The sequence below is a fragment of the Plecotus auritus genome, assembly GCF_963455305.1.
Source record: "Plecotus auritus genome assembly, chromosome: 9".
Taxonomy (NCBI): domain Eukaryota; kingdom Metazoa; phylum Chordata; class Mammalia; order Chiroptera; family Vespertilionidae; genus Plecotus; species Plecotus auritus.
The window spans coordinates 135,849,988-135,877,837 of NC_137783.1; the positions used below are offsets into that span (position 1 = coordinate 135,849,988).

Here is a 27,850-nt window from a genome sequence, read left to right on the forward strand (position 1 = left end):
ACACAACAAACCAGGCCCTTGCCCTCAGGGAGCTGACAGGGGGAAACATTGAAATGTGGGTTGGGGAAGGCCAACCATTACGGGCCTACCCTGGGGGGAGGGGTGTGTGTGTCCAAAGACCTTTGGAGCATGGGGAGTGTCCACAATAACCCTGAAATATGAATGGAAATGTGTGTGTGTGCTTAGGTTCACACATGCATTTGCCTAGGGAGTGGACACAGTATTTTATTGTGTTCTCGAAGGGATCCGTAACTGTCTTGGGTTAGAGCCCTTATTCTAGGGCCCCTTGTGCTAAGCGAAGGAGCTTGACCTTGATCTGGAAGTTCTGGGAGCCAGTAATGAATTTTAAGAAGTGAAAACCTGAGAGCCTGACCCTGCGCTCTTGCCAGAGAGAACTCCCGGTGCCTTCTCTGCCGCGAGGCCTCTGCTCTTGCCGTCCTCCTGACCTGGAGGAGGGAGAAGGACCACATAAAAGCCAGACCGGTCTGAGTTTGCATCCTGCCTGCACCCACGGTGCACCACCTGCCAGCGCCAGTCTCCATCTGTGAAAAGTGGTGATGTTTAAATGAGAACATGATGTTTTAAGGACTTACTGACAATTTTTGTTTGGGAAGTTCCCAGGGTATAGTAGCCACTCAGCAAATCTTAGTTCCTCCCTTGGCTTGGTGGCTCAGCTGTTCAGAGATGCCCTCTTGTCTGACTTCTTCTCGGTACTTCCTGGACAGTTGCTCACATGCCCACAGAACTTGGTGGCTATCACCAATATTACTTGGAACACAGTGTGTCACTCCCTATCGATTTGCCTTTGTCATTTCATCAGTCCACACCCCAGCCCAAGCAGTGACACCTCCCTTTGACAGTTGAGGAAACAGGCCCAGAAAGTTGAGAAATTTACTAGGGGTCAGTCAGTTAATAAGTGTCTGGAAGCATCCCATCATCAGGCCTTCTGAAAAAAAATTATGACAAGTGACAGCAATGAAAATTTATTATGCTTATTAGGTACCAAGCACTATGCTGAGTGAGCTTTCTACCATGTGGGTAACCTCCAATTACACCTGCTATTTCCCCAAAGATAGGCAGGTGCTACTATGTCATAATTCAAATTTACAGAGAAGGAAACTGAGTCTCAGAGAGGTAAAGCAAGTTGCCCAAGGTAACCCAGGCCAGTCCATTTCCAAACTCAGACCTCCATCTAACTCCAAAGGAACCTGTGTCATTCTGTCTCTTGAAAAACTTTACTCCCAACTGCACAGTTAAAAACCCCACCCAAGCGGGCCCTGAGTCGAGATCTGTCGGCTGCAGCCAAATCTCTGGTTGTTTTGATCAAGGATCGGTCTGGGGGGGGCACGAGGAAGAGGGGAGGAGGTGACGGTGGAAATTTTAGGTGCTGCGGCGTGTGCAGGGGACCAGAGCGCGAGTCACGTGTGCGTGAAATTCGACCTAGGAGGAGGGGAAGGGAAGGGAGCCCCCGCCCCTACCTCAGGGTGCAGCCCCAGAGGGGTATAAATACAAGTATCAACCCTGTAGGTCCAGTTCTTCCCCGGCTCGCTTTGTGGACCGGTGTCTTCCAGGGGGTTCCCAGCTCCTTGACTTGTTCCGATTGGGCCGGGGAGGCGAGCACACCGAGCAGTTGGGCCGCGGGGACCCGGCGCGCAGAGAAGTGCCGAGCGCCCGAGCCCGCGGGACACGGGCACCGCGAGTGTGCGCGCCGCCGAGGCACTGCGCTCCCAGACGCGTCCGCAGCTGCACGAGGGGCATTTGCCCCCCACCCGAGGTGAGCAGCTGGTGGGGTTCGGGGTCCCGGCCGCGCGTCCGTCAGCTGAGAGTACGGGCCAGTTGCCACGACACTCCCAGGCTCTCCAAGAAAAACCCGTTATCCGATCCCTTGGGTCCCCGGGCGCCCTGTCCCGTCTCTTCAAGTGCGTCCCTCCCTCCCCTTTACTCTGCTCCCCGCCCCCTCTTCCTCTGGGCCCATCTGGCCGCACTTCCTCTGTTTAGAGAGACTCTCTGGGGGTTGAATAGACCTGCAGGAGCGCGGGAATCCAAAGTGCCACTTCTTGGATGAGGGTAATGAGATCCCCGGTGAAGCTCCCCACCCCCCTTGCCCGCCCTGTCCCGCTCCTCGCAGCTTTCCATGGTCTCATCCTCTGGCTGTCCTCCGCCCTGCGCCGCCCGAGTCCCATCTCCTCCCGCGGTGGCAGCCGCGCGGCCTCGGCGGGGGGAGCTCGGGCTCCTTCCCTCCCTCCCTCTGGTAAACACACCCGCCCGACCGCTTGCCCAGCAGCCGCCTCTGCCCTTATAAAGTCAGCGGCCACCGGACTTCCTGCCGGAGCCCGAGCCCCCTCCCCGGGCCGGAGCTGGGGGGCGGGCTCCGAGGTGCTCCGTGCCCTAAGGAGTGAGTGAGGGGCGCCCGGGGCGCTGGGGTCGCAAGTGTGCCCGCCCTAGGTCTTGGTCCACGTGGCAGCTGTTGGCTGGGACCGAGACACTGTAGGGACACAGGTCGCCTGCTGCGGAGTAGAGGAGGGCTAGCTGTCGCCCAGCCCCAGAGGAGAGGAGTGGTCTTATTGGGGCAACAGGAAGGGGGGTGTCTTAGGCCAGCTTCAGACTTCCCCTTCCTGCTCCCGCTTGCTTCTGGGGGTCCTTCCTGGCGCGGAAGGCCGGATGCTGGCTGTTGGTGGCTTCAGAGCGCGCTCTGCCCCTGCTGACCTTTGGGGACTTGGGGAAGTGCAGGTTTGGCCCCTGGGAGTGCGTCCTCTTCTGGGGTGGAAGAGCCTGGCAGCGCGCCAGCAAGCTGTTGCGCGCAGACTGGACCTTTCTCATCTCTGATAGTGGCCTGGCGGGAGTTCAGTGCCGCGTGCGCCCCTGGCACTGCCAGCGCGCCCACAGCCAGCTCGGCGGCACCCTCTGGAAAGCCCAGGGAGCTATGGGGCCTCTATGAAGGCCCCCTCATGGGCTGGCTCGAGGGGTCTCAGGAGCCACCAGGATGCAGGACCCTTACCAGGTGCCGCTGGGGGGCCCTTCGCTCAGCGCTCTGTTCCTGTGCAGGCTCGCGGCCAGCATGGCCCCCACGCTGCAGCAGGCGTACCGGAGGCGCTGGTGGATGGCCTGCACTGCTGTGGTGGAGAATCTCTTCTTTTCTGCCGTGCTCCTGGGCTGGGGCTCCTTGCTGATCATGCTCAAGAACGAGGGCTTCTATTCCAGCTTGTGCCCAGGTATGCCCAAGAAGGGGCCAGTCTGCGGGGAGAGGGGCCGCAGAGGGGGAGGTGGACACTGGAGAAGGACCGGCGGCTGAGTGGACAGAAAGCAGGGTTGCTTAAACCAGAGCACTGGGCAGGAAGTTGGACAGCCCGCTTCTTGACCTCTTCAAACTTCATCTCGAGGATGGGCGGCACTCTGCCCACTCTACCCAGTTTATCTAATCCAGTCTTCACTGAATGCCGAATGCCCATCCTGGGACTGACTGGCAGAGTCCTAAGCCTCTGGCAGCCCCAGGTCTAGAGCATGATGGAGACTTCTAGAAGGGGAAGTGCTACAGCTAAATGGTGAGGGATTTCTGACTGTGGCTAAATAAGGCACAGGAGCGCCTACAAAACAGATTGACTACAAAGGGCCTGCAGTCCTTTTTCAGGACCTTGAGTCCCCAGGCCTTCAATCACCCATTTGTACAAAGTTAATAATAGCCTTATTTCCTTTAGGCCAGGCATTGTGGATGGTTCCTATTTCCCATTTCAATAACCTTGACTTAGTGTGACCCCCATTGAGGAAGTGGGAATTCTAACATTCCATTTCTAAGATTACTTAACCGCTGTGGGCTGTCTGCTGGAAGGGCATCTTCCTTTTCTGAGAAGGGGAGCTCTGCCAACAAGCTCAGCCTGAGGACCTGGATGGGTGTGGAATCTGGCCCTTCTCCTCATTCTTCCTCCAGCCTCCATATTGTGGAACAGGCTTTTGGAGGAAGACCAGCTTGGGTTTGAATTCCAGTTTCTACTACTTTTACCATGTGGGTGACGTCAGTGAGTTCCTTAACACACGGAGCTCCAATTGCTTGGTCCGCAAAATGAGAAGACGATGGGGTTGCTATGAGAGTCAATGGTGCTTGATAAATATTAGTGTCTTGACTTTATGTGGCCCCTCAAATCAACTCCCTCTGGGCACCTCCCTTGGTTGTGGGAGAAAGCGGAGGCCTTGTGGGTAGCCCTGGAAGGGTCTTGATCTCTGCTCGGGGCAGCACCTCCTCCACCAAAGGCTGCTGCTCCACCCCTGCCACCCTTATCTGTAAGGAAGCAGCAGGTGGCATCAAGGGATGGCCCCAATGACAGGGTGCTGGTGCTGGAGGAGGTGGAGATTAGAGTTGGCAGCTGGCCTGGGGAGGCAAGTCGGGTTAGGAGGAGCGGGCTTGGGATGAAGCGATAGGCGTTCAGGGTGGCTGAGAGAACCAGGCAGAGCGCTAGAAGGGTTTTGGGAAACCCCATTTGCAAATGGAGGTGGGGAACCCAGGTCCCCTTAGAGTTGTTTACCCTGGATACTTGCGAGGACTTGTGTTCGTGGCCTTGATGCCTGCCACTGCCAATTCAGTAGCTTCTTCCTGCCTTTTTCCTAGAAATCAACTTTATTGAAGATTACGTCACACATTTTGATGAGGTTTGACAAATTTGTACACTTCAGGAACTATCACCATAATCAATATTTAAAATAGAATATTTCCATCACCCCCAAACTCCTGCTTCTCTTTTGCTGCCCATCCCTCCACCTGAGTTTAAAAAAAAATGACAAGAGCCGAAACCGGTTTGGCTCAGTGGATAGAGCGTCGGCCTGCGGACTGAAGGGTCCCGGGTTCGATTCCGGTCAAGGGCATGTACCTTGGTTGCGGGCACATCCCCAGTGGGAGGTGTGCAGGAGGCAGCTGGTTGATGTTTCTCTCTCATCGATGTTTCTAGCTCTCTATCCCTCTCCCTTCCTCTCTGTAAAATATCAATAAAATATATTTTAAAAAAAAATGACAAGAGCTTTAGTAAGATATGCCACATACCTTACAATTCACCCATTTAAATAATACAATTTAGTAACAGTTACGGGGAATGTAAATTACAGCACAGGGAATATAGTCAATAATATTGTAGCCCTAGCCTGTTTGGCTCAGTGGATAGAGCGTCGGCCCACAGACTGAAGGGTCCTGGGTTCAATTCTGGTCAAGGGCACGTACCTTGGTTATAGGTTCCCCGGCCCTGGTTAGGATGTGTGCAGGAGGCAACCAATTGATGTGTCTCTCTCACATCGATGTTTCTCTCTGTCTCTCCCTCTCCCTTCCACTCTCTAAAAATCAATGGAAAAATATCCTCGGGTGAGGATTAACAACAACAACAAATAATAATAATAATATTGTAATAACTATAGTGTCATAGGGGTAATAGGCTTTTCATGTGATTGATCACTTCATAAGAAATATAAATGTCTAATCTCTATGCTGTACACTAGTATAATATTGTATGTCAACTGTAATTGAAAACTTGAAAAATAAAATTTAAAAAACGTATTAAAAATAAAGAAATGGTCTTTGAAGAAATAGTTGCAGTTGGATAAATGTACTTAATGTCTGCAAAGAAAAAAACAACCAAAAATAAAGTATATAATTAAATGGTTTGTAGTCTATTCGGAGTTGTGCAACCATCATCACAATCAATTTTAGAGCATTTTCTTTACACCAAAGGTAACCCTGTACCCATTAGCAGTACCCACTCTCCTCACCCCCCCTCGACCCTCAGTTGCTCATCTACTTTCATAGGTCCGCCTATGGCAATAATAGTTTTGCATATTCTGAACATTTCATATAAATGGCACCTTATAATATGTGGTCTTCAGTGACAGGCTTTTTTCACTTGGAATAATGTCTCTAAGGTTCATCTCAGTGGTAGCACAGGTCAGGATTGGGTTTCTTCCCTTGGTGACGAATACTCCGTTGTATGGATCTACTACGCTCTACCCATTCATCAGTTGATGGCCGTGTGGGTTGTTTCCACTTTCTTGGCTTTGATAAAAAATGACCCTATTTGTGTAGAAGTTTCTGTGTGGACATACGCTTTCTCCCCCTCAGGTACATACCTAGGAGTGCAATTGCTGGGCCATAGGGTGACTATGTTTAACCGTTTGAGGAACTGCTAGACTGTTTTCCAAGGTATCTACACCAGTTTATATTCCCACCAGTGTTGTATGAGGGTGTCAGTTTCCCCACATCCTAGACAACACTTGTTATTACTCATCTTTTTTATTATAGCCGTTCTAGTGGACATGAAGTGATTTTGACTTGCATTTTTTGATGGCTAATGATGTTGGGAATCTTTTCATACGCTTCTTAGCCATTGGCATACCTTCTTTGGAGAAACATCTATTCAATTTTTAATTGTATTATTTGCCTTTTTATTATTGACTTGTAAGGGTTCTTTATATTCCAGATACAAGTCCTGTGTAGGATAATGACTTGCAAATTTTTTCTCCCACTGTGTGTTGTCTTCACATTTTCATGGTGCCCTTTGGAGTACAACAGTTTTCAATTTTGATGAAGTCCAATCTATGTATTTTTTTCTTTTTTTTAAATATAATTTTATTGATTTCAGAGAGGAAGGAAGAGGGAGAGAGAAATAGAAACATCCATGATGAGAGAGAATCATGGATTGGCTGCCTCCTGCAAGTCCCTAACTGGGGATTGAGCCTACAACCCGGGCATGTGCCCTTGACCGGAATCAAACCTGGGACCTTTCCGTTCGCAGGCCGACGCACTATCCACCGAGCCAAACCAGCTAGGGCTGTATTTTTTCTTTTGCCATTTGTCATTTGGTGTCATGTTTAAGAAACCATTGCCAGATCTAAGATCTCAAAGATTTATGCCTATATTTTCTCCTGAGAGTTTCAGCGTTTTACTCTTCATTTAGATTTGTGGTCCATTTGGAGTTAGTTTTTGTATGCGGTGTGAGGTATCCACTTGGTGTTTTGGGTTGCCCCGAAGGCGTTTACATCTGAGCCGGTTGTTTGGGATCACTAGAGGTGATCCGAAGTGAACCCTTCTCCTGTTCTCAGAACTTACTTGTCCACTCTTGGAAAGCATGACACCTCTACCCTCACCTCTCTTTTGTTCAAGGGGCTCCAGCCTCAATCCTTGAGACAGCAGGCTGATTGGGGGTGTGCTACCCTATTCTGCCTAATCATGCTACCCTATAAAATATGCCAGCTTTCTGCTTCTTAAAGCCCCGTTCACTGTGGCCTCAACCTTTCTCTCTACAGGGTCCCGAGAACATAGACTCAGCCCAGGAATCTGTGTCCCATAGTGTGTGGAAACAGACAGGCAGCATCACTTCCAGCTCTGCTATGGTCTGGTTGGCTGATGTGAGCCAGTTACTTAACTTTCTTACCATCTCAGTTACTCCATCTATAAAAATAGAGCAATACTCCTCACTTCAGGGCTGTCGTGAAAATGAAATGAGAGCAAGATTTCAAAATTCAGACAACTGGTGGGGGTTGTTCTTATGTTCTGGACCCAGCTTTGCCAGCATTTGCTGTGTGATCTTAGGCAAGTCACCTACCCTCTCTGGGTCTCCACTTCGAAGTCTGTACAGTGATGTGAGGTGTTCATTAGTGTCGGCTTTGGGCTTCCCTGGCCACACCCTCTGTCTTCTCAGTGCTTTCTGTTGTCCCTCTAATGAGGGACCGCCTGGGTGGGTGATTGAGCCACCTGTAAGGACATCACATCTAAAGAGGACTCAGCGTGGGCCTGCAGGCTGAAGGGTCCCTGGTTTGATTCCAGTCAAGGGCACGGACCTTGGTTGCAGGCTCCTCCCCGGCCCAGGCCCTGGTCAGGGGGCATGCAGGAGGCAACCAATTGATGTGCTTCTTTCACATCGATATTTCTCTGTCTTTCCCTCTCTCTCCCACTTTCTCTAAAAATCAATGGAAAAATATTCTCAGGTGAGGGTAAAAAACAAACAAACAAATAAATAAATAAATAGGACTCAGAATTAGACAGGGACAGTTAAATTTGTCACACACTACTGTATATCCCACATAAGTGCCCAAATAAGAAAACAATGGCTTAAGTTAACTAAACAATTCTATTTGTTAGTTAGACCATTAGTCCTCACAGCAGGTCTGTGATGTAGGTGGATGATGTGACGTATTATTAACCCCATTTATAGAAGAGAAAGCTGAAGCTCAGAGATGCTAAGTAACTTGCGTGAGGTCACACAGCTAATAAATAAGGAGCACAGTGAGGATTCAACCCCAGACCTGACTCCGGAATCTTTATCCTAGGCCTCATGGAAATGGTGTAGACGGCTGTCCCCGACCTCCTTCAGCTTAGAGTCCTCCTTCCAGAGTTCAGGTATAGACAAGACAGCCAGGTAGAGCCCAGTCCTCCAGGAGTCTTGGTGAAAGGGACTGTGTCAACTGCAGGAAAGGGAAGCAGTGGGGTGAGCAAGTGCTCACTGTCCGGGAGACAAAGAAAATGGGGTCATTTTGTGCCTGTTTGTGTGCGGCATCTTCAGAGCTAGCCTCTCAGGTGCTGCTGCCACTATCCCCGTTTCGCAGGTGGAATAACAGAGCCTCAGGGTTTCGGCAGCACAGCTAGTAGAGCCAGCATTTAGCCACACTCTTGACTCCAGAGGCAGAATGTGTAACCTTGATCCTGTTTTCCATTGTTTTTCAGGTCATTTGTAGTTCACCTTCACAATTTTACTATTTCTGTGTGCCAGAGGTGCTGTTACTTACTTAGTCCTTCCTTTTAAATCAACCCACGTAAAAAAGCCTCATTTTAAAGTGCATGATGCCTGGAATCGGGTTTGATATTACTTACACATGCACATACACATCATACACATTTCTAATATGTTCACATGTACACATATGTTTCTAATATATACACATATATGTTCCTATACATACATGTGTGTATTTGTATGTATAAATACACGTGTGTGTGTGCTACTCATTCATATAGCTAACAAGTATGAAACAAAACCCATTCCATGTGCCTCTTAAACCCCACCTGCTATGCATACCACCCTGGGGAGACACTGTTTTCCATGGCTTTTCTCAGCCTAACTCCAGTGCTAACTTAACGAGTATGTTTTCCCTGTCCCACTCCCTATGCCTCACCTGACTTGTCTATGAAGTGGGGCAGTTGGGTTGGATTTCAAAGACCTCTTCTGTTGTCTTGACCTGGGGAGAGATCTTTGCATCTTGGCCTGCTTCCCTCTTGTTTCAAAAGTCTGGCTTTCTCCAGCCACATCAAATGATGAGGTCTCAGGAACTAGCTTATGTTAGTCAAACTCACAAGAGGCTGATCGATAAACTGGAGAAACGAATGCATTAATTGACCTGGAGCTATTAGCAACCCACGGGGCTGGAATTCTGCACCAGTAAGAGGATGAAGTTCCTTGGCAGCAGGCGCTTTGCCTGGGGAAACTAGCTAAGCTACCCTCTTCAGGACAGAAGGGCCCGGTGGTGCAGTGGAAAGGCGTTGGCTCCTGAGGTTGTCTTGACTTTGAACCTGAGCCTGCCTGTAAGAAGCTGTGAGGCTGTGAGGCCGAGAGCTCTTTGCTTCTCGGAGCCTCATCTGCTATAAAATGAGGATCACTCTTGTGAGGGTTAAATGAGATACTCTATGAAAAAGCCTCACCCAAAGCCTGGATTAATTAATGTAGAGCTAGTGGGACCGTTTGTAAGAGACGTGTCTTTTGATTGTCAAAGACTTAGGAGCAGGGACAGCGTCTAGTTCAGGGGCTGCAACCTGAAATGCCAACAGAGGCCAACCAGTTAATAATTTGGCAAATTGGGGCAGCTGTCAGATGGCTAATGTCAGAGCTAAAAGTGAGCCAGAACTTGGGTGACTTCGAGAGGGCAAGCTCTGGTGAAGAGGGGTGGCCCCCATCTGGCCCAGCAATGGCCAGATCTGACTTCTCACAGAGAAGCCAGAATTCCGGATTTTTATGTAAGAACTCTTGATTTTAAACTGGCACCCAGTTAAAATTTCCAAGCCAAGTGAAACTTGTGTGGGGGACACTGCTGGTCCCCTGTTTGCAGCCTCTAGCCTAAATGACCTTTGCATTTCTTCCTGCTTTACACAGTTTCCCAATAGAGTGCCCGTCATACAGTAGATGTGCCCAATAAGTGAGTGTAGATTGAATAAACGGGCGTAGATAAACCTGGTGGAGAAATGAACAGTGATCGTAAAGATCACAAAACCAAGGGGTCAGTCTGAACCCCAAAGGCTGTGTGATCTAAGCCTCTAATTGCTTCTTCCAGGGGCCTAAGCACCTTCCCCAGCTTCCTCAGCAGCTGCTATCTATTGATGGGAAACTCACCATGGTCCCAGGTGCTTCGCGCCTAGTTGGCCAGCACTCATAATCTGAACGTATTTTATGTTCTTCCTTGTTATCCCATAGATCACTTCACCCTTCCGCCACCTGCAAGCCCTTCAAATATCTGAAATCTGGGTCATTGTCACCATTGCGAGCAGGTGTTCCCCCATCCCCGCCCCCAGCATTCAGGCACTATCACATCATCCTGTCACAGCACCTGCCATTTTAAAATAGCGTCTACTTGTTTATTATCTAACTAGAGGCCCGGTGCACGAAATTCGTGCACGGGGGTGTGTGTCCCTCAGCCCAGCCTGCACCCTCTCCAATCTGGGACCCCTCTCACAATCCAGGACTGCTGGCTCCCAACTGCTCGCCTGCCTGATTTCCTGATTGCCCCTAACCGCTTCTGCCTGCCAGCTTGATCACCCCCGAACCACTCCCCTGCCAGCCTGATTGATGCCTAACTGCTCCCCTGCTGGCCCGATTGCCCCTAACTGCCCTCCCCTGCCGGCCTGGTCACCCCTAACTGCCTTCCCCTGCTGGCCTGGTCGCACCCAACTACCCTCCCATGCAGGCCTGGTCCCCCCCAACTGCCCTCCCCTGCCAACCCAGTCACCCCTAACTGCCCTCCCCTGCCAGCCTCATCGCCCCTAACTGCTTGACTCTGCTGGTCTAGTCCCCCCCGCCCCCAACTGCTCTCCCCTGCAGGCCTGGGTCCTCCCAAACTGCCCTCCCCTGCAGGCCTGGTCACCCCCAACTGCCCTCCCCTGCAGGCCTCGTCCCCCCCAACTGCCCCCCCTGCAGGTCTGGGTCCCCCCCAATGCCCTTTGCTGCAGGCCCACTCACTCCCAACTTCCCTCCTCTGCCAGCCTGGTCACCCCTAACTGCCCTCCCCTGAAGGTTTAATTGCCCCCAACTGATCTCCCTTGTAGGCCTGGTCCCTCCCAACTGCCCTCCCCTGCTGTCCATCTTGTGGCAGCCATCTTGTGTCCACATGGGGGCAGTCATATTGTGTGTTGGAGTGACAGTCAATTTGCATATTACTCTTTTATTAGATAGGATAGAAGCCCCATGAGAGCTGAGAGCTTTCTGTCTTACTCAGTATGGGATCCTCAGCACCTAGAGAAGTGGCTGACCACATCTGACCCTTGAAGGTGGGGGCATCGTGTCCCCTTCATCAGCTATTTCAGGAGCACCTTCTCTGGGCCAGGCCCTGTGCATATGTCTCCTTTCACCTTCTCCAACAGAATCTCCTAAGGAACCTGTGGGTTTGGCATTCTCTGCTCCCTTTTACAGGCAAGGAGCCTGAGGCACAAAGAGGAAGTTTCTTGTCTAAGCTGCACAGTGGGAAGAATGGTGGTGGGAATTCAGACCCTGGACTGTCTGCCTTCCAGGTGCACCCTGAGTTTGCCCTTGGCAGTGATGCCTAGGTAACGGATAGGCAGGGGACCCGCCACCTCATGGCTCACTGAGCACTGAGTGAAGGGAAATCACCTTCCTTCCCCCACCACAAGCCTTTTTCGTGACCTTGTCACAACTCCAAGTTGGCAGTTTACCTGGAGGACTTCTAAAGGGTATTGGAGGGCAGTGCCATGGGCCTAATTCTGTGCTTCAGTTTTATCATCTGGAGAATGGAGATACTTTATTAGCTGACTCATGGGGCTGTTGTAAGTTAATTCAGTGACTGTCGAGAACAATGCCTAGATTAGAACATAAAAGTGCTCTATAAATATTAGCTATTATTATATTTTATCAGAATGTCATTTATGGGGAAAGCTTCATCCAAGTTTTAAGTGAATTCTTGTTACATCAGCTAAGCATCACTCACTGACTTTGTCCCAGATTCGAAGGTGTTTCCTGTTGGGGGTCTGCCTAACCTAAGCTCGGACATTGAGTGAGTCTTACAACCTGGTGAATACTTTGATGTCCGTGATCATGTTTGAGCTAGTAGAGGCCTCCAATTAGGTGTGTGACTCCCCTGAGTAAGATACTAGTTGCTGCCATTTATGGAGCTCCTTCCCCACCAGAGTAGATATGACTCTAGCCACCCCCAAAGTCACCGGGCTGGCAGTGAATTGGAGGCATGGAATTTGAGCACAGGACCCCTGATCCCAGGCCGCCCTCTCCTGCACCCAGCTGCTCCTGCTGTTACGTGCTGAGCCCTCCCCTCCCTCCTCAGCTGTGAACACCACTAACATCACTCAGGATGCACGGCTCGGTGGCCCAGCTGTGACAGTCAGGAAGAGATGCTCAACCTGGGCTTCACCATCGGCTCCTTCGTGCTCAGCGCCACCACCCTGCCACTGGGGATCTTCATGGACCGCTTTGGCCCCCGGCCCACACGGCTGGTGGGCAGGTGAGGTGGCTGTGCCAGGCCTGGGGGAATTCGAGGGCAGGGACTGGTGCTGCAGGGGGAGGGAGGCTCAGTGATCACAGTCCCATTCTCCGCCCCCAATCTCCACAGCACCAGCTTTGCTGCATCCTGCACCCTCATGGCCCTGGCCTCTCGGGACACCCAAGGTGAGAGGTCTGGCCTCTGGTGCCCCCACGAGAAAAGAATGAGTGGGGTGAAGGTGGATGTTTACCCCAGCTTCTGCCCTTGGCTCCCACAGCTCCCCAATGCCCTTATTCACTCCTCGCCTCTCCCCAGTTCTGTCTCCATTGATATTCCTGGCGCTGTCCCTGAATGGCTTTGGTGGAATCTGCCTAACGTTCTCTTCACTCACGGTGAGTATGACAGGCTCTGGCTTGTCAGCAGGGCACCCAGGAGTGGGTGGGGGTAGGAGTGAGTGAAGGTGAGAGTGGAGAGTGGATGCAGATGAAATGTGTGTGTGTGTGTGTGTGTGTGTGTGTGTGTGTGTGTGTGTGTCCCCAGCCCACACTGTCCGTTGAGCTCTGTTCTAGACACTGGGGCTGCAGCACAAACAGAACTGAACTTCCTCAGCTTCCTGGAGCTTGCATTGTGGGGTTGGGGGGACACAACAAGTAAACGAACACATTACATCTGTAGTCATCAGTGCTGGAAAGAGAATAAGAGGGGTAATGTGATAGTGACAGGGAGGGGACAGCTTGGGACAGCATGTTTGCCTCATTGTGCACTTGTGGTGCCCTCCTCGGGCAGGGCATGCGAAGGCACAGGTATTTGTGCGTGCATTTGATTGAACCGTGTGAAACTGCCAACACTTGACAGTACTTGGCCTACAAAAATGGCTTTATCACATAGATCCATCTCTTATGCATGTGTGTATTTTGCCTGTGTGTTACTTTAAGTGTGTATGTTTGTGTTGTGGTTGAGTCTAGGGTTCAAGGCTTATGAGTGTGTGGTGGGGGAAGCGGTTTCTGGCTGGGCCAGACTCTGGCTGGAGCTGGTTGTTTATTTCGGATGAGGGTTGCCTGACCACCAAACTGGGTGTTTTTGGCCGAATTTCCCCTCGGCCCTTCTTCATTCCAGCCTGGGACATTTCACAACTCTCTAAGGAAGCAAATCCCTCCTCCCCGCCTAGCCGCCCAAGCCCCTTCTCCACGCTGTGCATCTTGGCTCAGGGCCCGCAGTCCCTTCTTCCCTGCCCTGCGTGGCTGCGGGGCGGGGGGCCTACCCTTGGACCCTGTCCCGGCCCGCCTAGGGGTCAGGCTTGGGGGGCTCTGCTTGCGGATCGCAGCCCCCCCTCCTCCCCGGCCCTGCCCAGTGATCTCCAGCCAATGGCAGGGCCCGGCGCCAGCCCCGCCCCGGCCCCGCCCCCAGGCCTCCGCGCGAGCTCGGCTCCCGCCAGGACAGATCCGGCAGGACATCCAGTGCCGCCCGCGCGTCAGCCCGGGGTTAGCGGAGCTGGCCTTGCGCCGGCTGTGCTGGGTGGAGACAGCGCCCTGGGACCCTTGAGTTGGGGGCAGGGTGGCGGGGCGGCGTCAAAGGCCGGGCTGTTCTCGCTCCTGGCACTTTCCCTGTGGCCTTGGCAGCGTGCCTGGCAGATACAGGTGCCAGGGAAACCTGGCTCTATACCCTTTTCATAGCTACTTGGAAGTTGGTGGGGGACTCGGTTCTCTGTGTTTACCCACCTTCCTTTCCAGAGCTCTCTGGGCTTTAGTTTTCCCCTCTGGAGAGGGTTTAAGCCTCTAAGGCCCTCCCAGCTATGGGATCTACTGACCTGGGAGGATGGCGGGGCCAGAGTGTACACAGAGGGCAGCATGACTTTGCCTTGCCCTACCCTGAGGGCCTGGCTTCGGCCAGCGAGCAGAACACACAATCAGTTAATTCTCTACTGGTGGGAGCTCTGTGCACGTCAGAGCCACCTCCTTGGACACCTGGCCTCCCTTCGTCCCACCCTCACCTCCTAGCCTATCCCAGGCTTGTCCTGGCTTACCTTCCTTTCCAGAGCTATTTGAGGTTCAGCAGAAACTGTGGACTGGGACATTTGGGGCCACCGGGAAGGTTAAGGGGCACCATCTCGTGACAGAGCCAACCATGGCCACAGTCTTGGGGTCTGGAATAAATAGAACTAGAATGGCCAGACAAGGGACAAAGTCATTCACGTGCTCTGTGAAGCTGAGTACATTTCTTTCCTTTTCTGGGCCTGAACTTTCTCATCTGTCAAAGGAGTTGCACTAGATCAGTGTTTCTTTTTTTAAATTAATTTATTTTCTAATTACAGTTGATATGCATTACTTTCAGGTGTACAACATAGTGATTTGACATTTATTATTATTTTTTAAATCTTCACTCGAGGATATTTTTCCATTGATTTTTAGAGAGAGTAGAAGAGAGAGGGAAAGACAGAGAGAAATATTGATGTGAGAGAAAAACATCGATTGGTTGCCTCCTGCACAAGCCCTGACCAGGGCCTGGGCCGGGGAGGAGCCTACAACTGAGCTACATGCCCTTGACCGGAATTGAACCTGGGACTCTTTGGTCTGCAGGCCGGTGCTCCATCTACTGAGTTAAACCAGCTAGGGTGGTGGTTTGACATTTATATACCTTACAAAGTAGATCAATGCTTCTTAAACATTCATTTCATGGGTTATTAAGAGGCATCACAGGATAAAGTGGCTCCATAAGCAACGAACTTGGGAAACCCTGGGTTAAACAAAATTGACAACATTTCTCTGCGAGGGCACTTTTGGTAGTCTTTTAGATTCTAAAGTGCCTTGAGAGTCTGTAGGAGGGGGTAGAGCAGTTTCCAACATTGATTTGCCTTATAACTTGTCTGTGGTGTCTCATGGGGCTAGTGTTCTTGGAGCTCACTGTGAGGACACTGGGCTGGATGCTTCCAAGTTTCACAGGCGGGGCTGGGAAAGGGGAGGCCGGGGTGGGTGTCAGGGTCTCCCCTGCTCACTGGCCTTGTCCTCCTCCCTCAGCTGCCCAACATGTTTGGGAACCTGCGCTCCACTATCATGGCCCTCATGATCGGCTCCTACGCCTCTTCTGCCATCACGTTTCCAGGAGTCAAGGTTTGGAACTGCCTGGGGGGAGGGGGGACAGTGAGGCCACTGTGCTTTCTTTTTGCCTTGATGTAAGAATTGGGTAGGGTTGGGTATGTATGCAGTGGCTAGTGTCCGGTGATCCAGTTCCTGCCAGTCAGTTCCCACCACCTCTGGGAAAAGCACTGAGGCATCATGGGAAGAGTCCAGGTGCTGTTGCCCACCAGCGGGTCTGACTTCTCTGCTCCCCTCCTTTCCTTTACTGTTGTCCTGGTCCAGGCCTCCACCCTCTCTCCTGGGCCAGAACAGGCTTTCTCAGCTGGTCTCCTGTCTCTGGCCATTTCCCTCTCCCATCTGTCATTCACATGACTTACGGAAGGATCTTAGATGGAGAACTCACTCACACACCCACTTTGCTTCACCTGCAGAATCAAGTCCAACCTGTTCACATGCATTCAAGGCTCTTGGTTCTCTGGCCTCACCCAGTCTTTCCAGCCACATCTCCTTCCCCTGCTCTGGAAAGGCTGGGTGACTTGGGTTCAAGGTCACAAAGCTAGTCCATGCCAGGCCAGATCCTAGACAGGTCAGTGAGTGGACCTAGAGCTAGAAGGCCTGAGTTTAGTTCTGAGCAAGTTCGGGGCCTCGTTTCTTCCTCTGATATCAAGTGGTAACAAATCACCCTTTCAACTGGGCCACAGTATGCCCCTCACATTCCGCGGGGTGCAGTTAATTTGTTAGTTTAGAAGGCACTTGCCCAGCATCCCCAAAGGAGTTTGAGAGCGTGCATTGGTGGGATGGCTGCCAGCTGGTCAGGTAGCAGCAGGCATGGAAGGTGGAGCTTCTCCCTTTTCAACTCAGACCGTGGGGTTTGAGGAGCCAGATCTGATCCCCACTCATTTGGGATGTGGCCCTTTGAAGCTCTGTGCTGCCTTCAGGGAAGAAAGAACCCCAAGGCCCACGGAGCCCCCAGCAGGAGCAGTTTTCCTGGGCAGCACTGGAGCTCTGAGCAGGAGGCCGAGGGGAGGCCGGACATCGGTCATCCCAGGCAGAGGGTGGCTGAGAGGAGAGAGGAGAGACACCATCTCACATACCTGGCTTCCAGTCTATTCAGAACCTGCTTGTCCTGGGTCAGGAGGCCTTGGGCAGAGTACTGCACACACCTCCCTCCCCCTCAGCGTCAGCACCTGTGAAAGGTGAGATAAGGCTTGTTAGCTTGGGTTTGTCTTTGCCCCGGGGAACAGGCCAGGAAGGGGCAGGATAAACATGGCTAGGCCTGGTAAACCTAGAGCCTTAATTCTCCTCTTTTGTACATAAAATGAGATGACATTTTTGTGTAAAACAAACATGTATGGAGTCATAGGCAAAATGTATGTGTCTTTTAAAGATAACAGTTGAGATTTCAAAGACATTCTGAGTTGTGGCCGGCAACCTCAGTACCTTGTGGGAACTATTTCACCCCACTCCAGGGTGAAGCAGTGAAAAAGGAAGAGGAGGGCTGGCTTCTGGGCCTGACTCTTAACTTCTGGCCTTGGTTTTCTTATCTTCAAACTGGACACAAGCAATGGGGTAGAAGAGACCTTCTCTGAGGCCTTGGAGGCCCGGGTTCTACCTCGGGCTGGAAGAGGGGGGCCTGGAGCCTGGCGGCCTCCCCACGAGTCTGCTCCTCCTTCCACAGCTGATCTACGATGTCGGCGTGTCCTTCATGGTCATCATGTTCACCTGGTCGGGCCTGGCCTGCCTCATCTTTCTGAACTGTGCCCTCAACTGGCCCAGTGAAGCCTTTCCCTCTCCTGAGGAAGGCAGCTACACGTGAGTGGCTCTGTGGGGGGTACTGGGGTGGAGGGGGACCTCCCTCCTGCAGAGGAAGGCCAGGGGAGTGGTGGTGTGATGGAGTGAATGAGCGGTGAAGTCAGAGAGACCTGGGTTTGCAAGTGGCCTGAGTTCCCCAAGCTCTGCTTTCTCATTCTTACCATGGGCCTGATCTGCACACCCACAGGTGTTTGGAATAGACCTGGAGCATAACAGGCAGTCAGAACATGGGGACTGCTATTATTATTATCCTTTCTGCATTTTGAGGACAGGATCAGAATAGGAGGGGCCCCAGAAATAGCCAGTGGGACTCAGGAGGGGGATAGAAAGGAATCAAATATACCACCCTTTGTGGGGCAGCCTGAATGCCAGCTTTTCCCAACTTCCTGTCAGTTCCCCAGGAGATGGGTGTGTGTGTGTGTGTGTGTGTGTGTGTGTGTGTGTGTGTATGATGCTTCAAAACCAAGCACAGAGGGTGCCTGTTAAGCAGCTGGTCTTTATTGTCTCTTGTATGCCAGGCACTGCGCTTAGCCCTCATGCCATTCTCAAACAGCCCTATGACCGTGGATTCTGCTATTAACAAAGTGACTTTCCTAAGGGGGGTGAGCCAGGCTCTCTGACTCCAGTCTGAGTTCTTAATGCTGCCTCCATGGTAACAACCCCAGTGGAAAAGGACTCATCCAGCCTTCATTAATTGGGCGCTAAGCTGGTCCCTGGGCCAGGCTCTGAGGGACTCAGATGTGAACCCTGCACACATCTGAGGGAGCTCATCAGGGGGCATGTTAGTGCTGGGCAAACGGGTGCTCAGCACCCCAGGGATGACTGGGATAGCCCCCTAGAGGCAGGCTGTTGAGGGTGGGCTCTGCGGGGCTGGTTACTACTTGCTCCGGCCTGGCTGCCGGCAGGAAGAAGATCAAGCTCACTGGGCTGGCCCTGGATCACAAGGTGACAGGTGACCGCTTCTACACCCATGTGGTCAATGTGGGCCAGCGGCTGAGCCAGAGGGCCCCCAGCATGGAGGAGGATGACATCTCCTCCCAGGACACTCGTGGCACCTCAGGAAACCCTCGTGAGAGTGAGTATCTGGTCAGGGTGACAGCCTTGGGGACTGGGGAAGGCGGGTCCTCACACTTGGTAAGCACTCACACCAAGGGCTTATCTCTCCCCTCTTCAGTTCTCACAACACCACATGATGTAGGTGGGCAATCCCCATTTACAGAATAGGGGGAGTGGGAATAGGGCTCAGAGAACTCTGCGAAGTTCAGATCTGGGGCTACTCTGGTGGATTCTTGGGGTAACAGAGAGAGGATGGGGGCAGAGACTCCAGGCCTGTGGGGTAACTGGTTTCAGCAGGGCTCCCTGCAACCTCTGAGCTTCTTGCATCAGGTGAGCTGGGCCCTCCAACACCTGTCTGGTTCGCGCCCCCTGCTGGCCGCAGGAGGAGCCGCAACCCGCCTTCTGTCTGGACCACTTCCCAAGGTGTCAGTTCTATTAGTGGCAGGAGCACCAACCGGCCTTGGAATCAGATGAGGGTTTGAGTCCCGCTCCCCAGTTACATGCCAAGTGACTTAGGTAGATCCCTTAACCCTGCTCTCACTCTCCTCATCTCTTAAACCAGCACTGATAGCACCCATCTCACGGGGAAGTTAGTTGTGAGGATTGAATGAAGCCATGGACACGGAAGCCCTTTGGAAAAGGCAGAATGCTGTGCAGTTCCTAGGGTGGTATTCCCGTTGCTGGTTCTCCCATGGCCGAGTTATGGGTGTGAGCTGAGTTTGGCTTGCCCCATGAGCTTGGGCAAGTCATTGGCCTCCCTGAGCCCCAGTCTCCCCATCTGTAATATGTGGCAAAGGTAGGGGTGTTGCACAATCAGACTAAAAAGGATAATTTGTGTTGAGTTTAAAGCACATAGTAAGTGTTTAATGCATAGTAGCTGGAGTAATTACCACACCAAGCATGCGGTTTTATACCCAGAGGTTGCTGAAAATGTGCTATTGAGATAGTTACAGAGCTGGGCAAGAACTTGGAGGTCAGTGAGTCTGAATCCTTGTTTTTGAAGAAACTGGCTTCTATCCAAAGGCACATAGTGTCAGAGCCTTCACTAGAACTGCATGAGCCGGGACATTGAGGGGAATGGAAGATCAGGGGCTCAGGGGTGCCCCCTGCTGTCTCTCCAGAGTCTGTCCCCTTCCGCAAGAGCCTCTGCTCCCCCATTTTCCTGTGGAGCCTCCTCACCATGGGCATCACCCAGCTGCGGGTCATCTTCTACATGGCCGCCATGAACAAGATGCTGGAGTTCATCGTGACCAGCAGCCAGGAGCATGGTGAGGTGCTGCTGAGCCCACTGGGGGGCACAGGAGGGTCACCCTGGTAGAGCTCCTCTCACCCTGGCTTCTCCCCCTGCTACCCCCAACAGAGACCGTCTCCCTGAAGAAAAGAGTGGAAATGACAGGTAGGGGGACAAAAGCTGAGACCCTGGCCTGCACCCACCCTGCCGCTGCCCACCTGGCAGGGAGCCTGGACACAGGCTGATCAGATCTAAGAATGTGGGGCCAGAGGAGGGCTATGTTGGCATTCCCTCTTCTCCGCTGGGAGTGGGGGGGCTTCTGGCATCCCTTGTGCCAGCTCCTGACCCCGCTTTCTTCCCGTCCTACCCAGTTGGGTTCTACTCCTTTGTCTTTGGGGCCATGCAGCTGCTTTGTCTACTCACCTGCCCTCTCATTGGCTACCTCATGGACTGGCGGATCAAGGACTGCGTGGACAACCCCACTGAGGGCATGGCCCTCGACGATGCCAGGTGACCAGCAAAGGGATGATGACAGCAAGTAATCAGATGGTGCTTCCATTTTCTATGTGCTTTTACACCCAGCATCTTATTTCATCCTCCCAAGAGCCCTGAGATAGCAGAGGTACCTCCCCATTTTATAGATGAGGAAACTGAGGCTAAGAGGGGACATGGCCTGCTTGATAAATATAGCTCACAGCGAGAGCCGACTGTGCACTAGGCACCTTGCATTGTCTTATTTAATCCTGCAACAGCTCTCTGAGCGAGGTACATTATCCTCATTTCACAGATGAGGAAGCTAGGACACAGAAAGGTTAAGTAACATACCCAAGATCACACAGCTTTTGGTAGCAGGCTCCAGAACCTGTGTTATAAAGGGTACACTTTTTAAGGCTAGCACGAGATAGAGGGGGTGCATTAGTTACTTATTGCTGTATAACAAATTACCCCCAAACTTGGCTTCTTTAAGCAACAATCTCATGTAGTTTCTGAGAGTCAGGAATCTAGGGATGACTTAGCTAAGTGGTTCTCAGAGTCTGAGTCTGTTCGGGCTGCTGTGACAAAGTCCCACAGACTGGGCAGCTTATAAAAACGAGAAATTTATTTCTCAGTTCTGGAGGCTGGAAGGCTGAGACCAGGGTGCCAGCATGGTTGAGTGAGGCCCCTTTTCTGGGTCACAGACGTCTCGCTGAGTCCTCACATGGCCGAGGAACTAGGGAGCTCTGTGGGGCCTCTTTTCTAGGTGCACTAATCCTAAGATGAGGTCTCTGCTCTCATGACCTAATCACCTCCCAAAGGCCTCACCTCCTCATACCATCGCCTTGGACACTACATATGGATTGGGGGGGACATGGACATTTGGAGCGTAGCGGCCTTTCTCATAAGGTTTCGGTCAAGCTGTCGGCCAGGCTGTGGTCATTGAAGTGCTGACTGGGGTGGAGAATCTGCTCCTGCACTTACTCATGTGCTGTTGGCAGGAGGTTTGGTCCTTCCCACCCGGGCCTCTTCACAGGGCTGCTCAGGACGGGGCAGCTGGCTGCCCAGAGCAAGGCCTAAGGGGAGACCAAGATAGAAGCTGCAGTGTCCTTGTAGCATAATCTCAGAACCACACCATCACTCCCATCATGTTCTGTTGGTCACACAGAGTAACTCAGTGCTGTGTGGAAGGACTGTATAGGGTGTGGATATAGGAGGCGGGGGTCACCGGGGCCACTTGTTGGCCGGACCACCGCTGGGTCCAAGGACCAACTGCTGTTCTTTCTGTGTTCAGTCAGTAGTCTCCTGTGAGGTTGGGAGAGGGAGACGAGGAGAGAAGGTAGCTAAGGAGCAATCAGTGGCTTCCCTTCCCACCAGCGGTGCCCCGGCTCTGGCACCAGCCTTCCTCCTCTGCCCTCTGCCCTCTGCCCTCTGCCCTTAGGGGCCACGGCCTATTAGCAGGGCCCTTCTGTCTAGGACCGATGCCAGCCTGCCCTCATCCCAGCCTACTGCCCTCTCCCCAGGGCCAGCCTTGGAGCCCTGACCCTGTGCAGAGAGGGGCTTTGGGCAGAGACACTTTCCTGATGAGAGACGGTGTGCGAGCTCCCCATCCTCTACCTTCCTTCTCATCCTCGAGTCTCAGACGTCCGTGTGCATGTGAAATACGTGGGATCTCTGTCTGAATGCAGATTCCTGGGCCCCACTCCTGAGAGTCTGAGGTCTGGACTGAGGCCCTGGGGTCTGCATTTTAGGAGGTCCCAGTGATGCTGGTGTAGTTGGTGGGGAGCCACAGCAGAAGGGGCAGGGGCCAGGCTGAGCACCAGGGAGCTGCGGGGAGGTAGAGGCAGCGACAGCGGCAGCGGCCAGTGACCCTGTTCTCGGCAGGGACGGGATTGCCACCAAGTCCGTCAGACCCCGCTACCGCAAGATCCAGAAGCTCACCAACGCCATCAACGCCTTCACCCTGACCAACGTTCTGCTGGTGGCTTTTGGCATCACCTGCCTCATCAACAACTTACACCTCCAGGTACCTGCCTCCGTCTCCCTCTCTCCCTGCCTCTCAGGCTCCTCCAAAGGGACCGTTCTGGACGGTTCCCCTGGTGCCTGCTGTCCAGGAAATGTGGTTCTCCTCCTCCGGATCTATTGCCTGGGTTTTCCGGGGAGTGTTTCTAGCAGGTTGGATCGTGGAGAGGGTCGGCATGTGTAGGCGGGCTCTGCGAGACTCCGTTTCCCTCTTCCCACTGCCCACCCTTCATCCTGCCTGCACCGAGCCCTTAAACCGCTTTCCTCCCCCTTTTGGTTTCAGTTCATGACCTTTGTCCTGCACACCATCGTTCGAGGTTTCTACCACTCGGCCTGCGGCGGCCTCTACGCGGCAGTGTGAGTCAACCTGGTCCCACCTGCCTTGCTGAGCTTCCCCCCATAAGCAGAGGGTCCCAGAGCAGAGAGGAAGGGGCCCCAGACACCCCTTAAGGCACCTCTTCCAGCCCTCCCCAGCCTCCCTGGAATGCTGACATGTCCGAGGAGGGGGTGGATGGAGAGGATTGGTGGGGATCTTGGGAGGCCGTCTGGTCCACTGCCCCCTTGAGCTCCTCTAGTGACGGGGAGCTCACTCCTCAGACGCAGCCCACCCCACTGCAGGACACGTCCCCCCGTCAGGAAGTCTCCCTTAGAGGAAGCTGCAGTACTTGGTTTGGTGACATGTGGGTCCTATGTCTGCTCTCTGAAATGGCCCCCAAGTGGCCTCTCTCCCCGTGTCAGCCCTGTAGAAATTTCCAGACCACAGTCTTGTTTGCCTTATAATGTTCCTGCTCCCTGTTGGACGGCCCATTCCCTTCTTTCTCTTCTGATTCCCACTGCCAGGCGCTGCCGGGTGACTCTCCCTGTGTATGCGATGCGGTAACATAGGATATTACAATAGCGGTGACAACATCCTGACCGTTATTGAGCATGTGCTCCGTGGCGGACACATTGCGGGACACTTGACCGCACCCCCTAACTGAAACCTCACGCCAGCCATCTGAGCTCCATCCCCCCCGCATTGGCTCACATTAAAACTGTGGGGTTACTCTTGATTCTTCATCTTCTCTCACCCCACGTCCAATCTAGCAACCATCCTGCCCGCTGCATATCCAACCCTTCTGACCATCCCCACCCCTGCACCCCGCCCTGGCTGCCCTCGCCTTCCCTCGGGCTATTTATAACGCAAGAGCTGGAGACACCTGTTAGGACATAAGTCTCTTCGTGGCACTCCATGGCTTCCCGTCTTGTCTCACTCAGAGAAAACGCCAAAAGCTTTATTATGGCTTAAAAGGCCCCGCAAGACCTGGCACAGGGACCTCTCTGCCCTCTTCCTTGCCCTCCACCTATGGCCTCAGCAACCCTGGTGCCTCATCAACCCCAAGCACGTTCCCTCTTCTCAGAACGTTCTTCCCCAAGGCTCTCAGCTGTCTCACCTTCTCCAGATCTCACCTCGCTGCCCTCAGTGGCACCTCCCTTGCCATCCTATCTGCAATTGCAACCCCTCAACATCTGCCCCATCTCGGCTTAACTTCTCCCCTTGGCTCTTATCACCGGCTAGCACAGTGTTCGGCAAACTCATTAGTCAACAGAACCAAATATCAGCAGTACAACGATTGGAATTTCTTTTGAGAGACAAATTTTTTAAACTTAAACTTCTTCTAACGCCACTTCTTCAAAATAGACTCGCCCAGGCCGTGGTATTTTGTGGAAAAGCCACACTCAAGGGGCCAAAGAGCCGCATGTGGCTCGCGAGCCGCAGTTTGCCGACCCCTGGGCTAGCACATGAGGCCTTTCTCTCGCTTAGTGGGTGACTGCCACCCGCCCCACCAGAATGCCACCTCCAGGAGTCTTTGTTGGTTCGGTTCATGGCTGAATATCCACGCACCTGGACTGGCACCTGGCACATAGTAGGAGCTCAATAAATATTTGTTAAAAGCATAAATGAACAGCTCCGTGAGGCTAGGGGTAGCCCTGTGTTTAGGGGAGGAAGTGAGGCTCAGAGAGGTTGAGTTAATTGCACAAGGAGGAGGTATCAGAAGCCAGTGTAGTGGCCCTGAAGTCATGGCATACACCCTCCAGGCCAGGGACCAAAGAGCACATGTAAAGAGCCTGAACTCTTAAGCTCTACCCTGCCTGGCGAACAGGGCGGTGTCTGGGGAAGGGGACAGGCAGGGCGCCGGGCAGGAGAGGACCACACGCCCTTCACACTTGGCCCCTCTCCCTGACAGGTTCCCGTCCAACCACTTTGGGACGCTGACAGGCCTGCAGTCCCTCATCAGTGCCGTGTTTGCCCTGCTCCAGCAGCCGCTCTTCATGGTCATGGTGGGACCCTTGAAAGGAAACCCCTTCTGGGTGAGAACTGGGGGTGATGGTGGGGGGGAGCAGGAGCCCCCTTCCTGGGTGCAGCCCAGGAGCTGGTATGTGATAGAATCCTTCCCTCTTCTCATCACAGCCAGGAGGTGCCTTGGAAGTCTGTAATCTGGGGGTTCCCAAGCTGGCTGCCCGTCAGAACCCCTCGCAGAGTGTTAAGAACACAAATTCCCCCGCCTGCTGAATCAGCAGCTCTTGGCCTGGGCCCAGGAGTCTGTTTTTAATAAGCTCCCTGGTGACATGTGAAATGGCCCAGAACTGATCCCACCCAGGTCACCCAATGCAGGGACCCTCTCCTTTGTCAGGGGTCCCTCAGTGACCGGTCCTGCATGCGGCAGCAGTCGCTGGGACTGTTGGGAAGGCTATTCCTTACATCAAACCGACATCTGCCCCCCGAAAGCCTATCTCCCTGCCCCATGCACCACTCACTCCCATAAGCCCTTCTCCCACAAAGACCATGACGTGACCACTACCATTTACAGAGCGCTCTCCAGGCGTAAGCACACCGTGTGCTTTATCGCTTCATCTTGGCCGGAAGGGTGCTGAGAAGGAGGCACTTAGAGCCCAGAGCAATGCAGAGCGGGATGCAGAGTGGGATGCAGAGCGAGTCGGGTCCACGCCCGTGTGAGGCCACTGGGCTGGGCCTCCGAGCCTTCCGTCCTCCAGGCTGGGCACCCAGCTCCTTTTGCTGCCTGGGAGGCTCTTCTCACCTCCCCAATGACCCCACTGTCAGTGTCCCCAATGTGGGCGCTGGCGTCAGCCAGGGGTCAAACCAGGCTCTCCACTTTGCAAGGCCACTCAACATTAAGAGAGGCACTGTCGGAACAGTGATGGAACACAATGAGTTCTAGCTGTGTGTCATTCTGGCCTTCTCCTCCCTGTTGGGAGGAGAGAGGGAGAACGGGAACCTGCTTGACTCTCTCTCTTTGCCCTCAAGGTGAACCTGGGCCTCCTGCTCTTCTCACTCCTGGGATTCCTGCTACCTTCCTACCTCTTCTACTACCGAGCCCGGCTGCAGAGGGAGCACACCACCGACTGGGAGGGCCCACTGAAGGCGCTGAGCAACTCCGAGGTGACTGCGTAGACCTCCACAGACAACGGACCGGATGACAGGCGGCCAAGGCCTGAGAACCAAAGGGAACGCCTCATGTGGCTTTTCTACCTGTGACAACGCAGAGCCAGGGGCCGTGGATTTATAAATACCAGGAGAAATTCTATTTTTGTAGGGACTTGCTAAAAGGAAAAAAAAAAATCCCTAAAAAAAAAAAAAATCCCCCAAAGCAATGTGCCCTTGACTGAAGACAGCCACTGCGCAAGAAGGATGGGGCCTCTTCCTCCTGGACTGGGGGAGACCAGGGTGTGGGCCTGCCCTTTCTCTGGGCCTTCATCCTCCTAGTGCCTCCTGGGGGCTTGGGATCAGCAAACAGGCTACCCCCAAGTCCCAGCTGTGTCATGCTCAGAGTGTGCATGTAAGTGTGAAGGGTGTACATGTGCATGTGTGCACGTGTGTGTGTGTGTGTGTGTGTGTGTGTGAACCAACCTTCCCCTAGGGGAAAGGGGCCTGAGGTGCTGGCTGTGTCCTGGATGGGGTGTGTGTGTGGGGGGGGTAAGGCCCTTCCAGGGGCCGGAGGGCGGGTTCCCTCCCTGGTGCTGCTTTTTGCAGATGTCAGAGGAAATAAAAAGGGAAGTGAGAGACTGGCTGGTGTGTGCCTGTGTCTTCCCACACCCCCACCCATCACCTCACCCAGGTTTGGCTGGGCATGAAGTAGGACACCTGAAGTGCCAGCCTGTCCACCTCTGGCTACCTGGCTGGCTGACCTCCCTGCTCTGGGCCAGGCCCTGTCCTTAAGAGTCTGGATTCAGACCCTTCTCTCTCTGCTTCTACCCCGGCTTCCCGGGTTTGGGGTACATCCAGGAGGCTGGCCTTTTTCCATACAGGGGGCCAGGGCAGGATGCTTTAGAAAGAATGGATGACTCTCAAACTTTCCTACCAAACCATCCCTAGGGGCCCGTTGAAAGTGACTTTTTAATAGTCTCCTAAAACGTCATGCAAATTTTGAGCTTCACGTTATACTATATCGATACTTACTTTTAACATTAAAGCGAGGCTTTAAAATTACCTGCAGCAAGGGAGGATACCATCTTTGATATTCCAGGAAGATATATTTATTTATCCCACTGCTATACCTGTGTGGGCCCCTAGGACATAAATCCTAGAGCAGTGGTCGGCAAACAGTCAACAGAGCGGTTTGCCGACCACTGTCCTAGAGACTAGAGTAAGTCACAGAACGGAGGGAGGGGGCAGGAAGGGGCACTAACATGTGTTGATCTGCACAGGTATCTCATTTCATCCTAACTGCAGCCCAGCGGTCCTTAGCGCCATGCTGAAAGCTTAGGGCACAAGACCAGAGGACATAGCTGGTGGCGGTGGAGCTGAACTTGGGACCTGGGCAGTCTGGCTGCGGAGTCCCAACCACAGGGCAGCCAGGGGCAGAAGGGAGGGCCACGCTCCTCAGCCCAGCTCTCAGCCGTCCTCTCAGGCTGAGAGGGACCTCAAAGGTCCTACCCACCTTCCCCCCTCAAAAAAAAAAAAAAGCTTGGAAAACTGCCAAATGTTAGAGCTGAGAAGACAGTATTACAGATAAGGCGTCCCTTGGTCTTAAACTCTTTTAATAAAAAAGACTCACTCACCCATTTTATAGGTGAGAAAACATGTCCAGAGGGGTCTGGAGACTTGGCAAAGTCACACAGCAGATCCCAGCCCAGTCTCCTGGATTCTGACACTGCCTTTTTGGCAAAATACCAAATCAGAATCGGATGGCACCCACCAATGGGTTGGGTGGGTTGCCAGAGTATCTGTCCGGGTGTCACTACACTTTCTGTCCCGGACCTTGACTTTCTGAGCTCGGGTGTTGGTTGGCTGGTGGAGACTGATGGCCAGTGGTGAATGGCAGTGGGATCCCGGGTAGGGGCGGCCAAGGAACCCAGCGTGTGCGCGGGTACGCGGTGTGCCCAGCAGGCGGCGCTGCGTGGCTGCAACTGGGACGAGGTGGGGGAGCGTGGGGAGGGGTGGCAGGGGGAGGCGAGCCCGGAAGGGAACCCCGCGCGCTTGCACACGCACGCGCTGCCC

The 27,850-nt window shown here is 53.1% G+C and overlaps 1 protein-coding gene across 1 annotated transcript; it reads left to right on the plus strand.

The window, feature by feature from the left end:
• The first annotated feature begins 1,537 nt into the window (after window positions 1–1,537).
• On the plus strand, window positions 1,538–27,295 carry SLC43A1 (solute carrier family 43 member 1). Its single transcript, XM_080688196.1, is given in 16 exon segments — window positions 1,538–1,774; window positions 3,046–3,212; window positions 12,526–12,558; window positions 12,561–12,702; window positions 12,811–12,866; window positions 12,997–13,073; window positions 15,696–15,788; window positions 17,434–17,567; window positions 18,473–18,642; window positions 19,745–19,891; window positions 19,984–20,019; window positions 20,226–20,364; window positions 22,213–22,354; window positions 22,634–22,707; window positions 24,579–24,702; window positions 25,658–27,295. Coding segments are annotated over 15 exon segments (1,668 nt in total). The 5' UTR covers window positions 1,538–1,774; window positions 3,046–3,058; the 3' UTR covers window positions 25,805–27,295.
• Window positions 27,296–27,850: the final 555 nt, after the last annotated feature.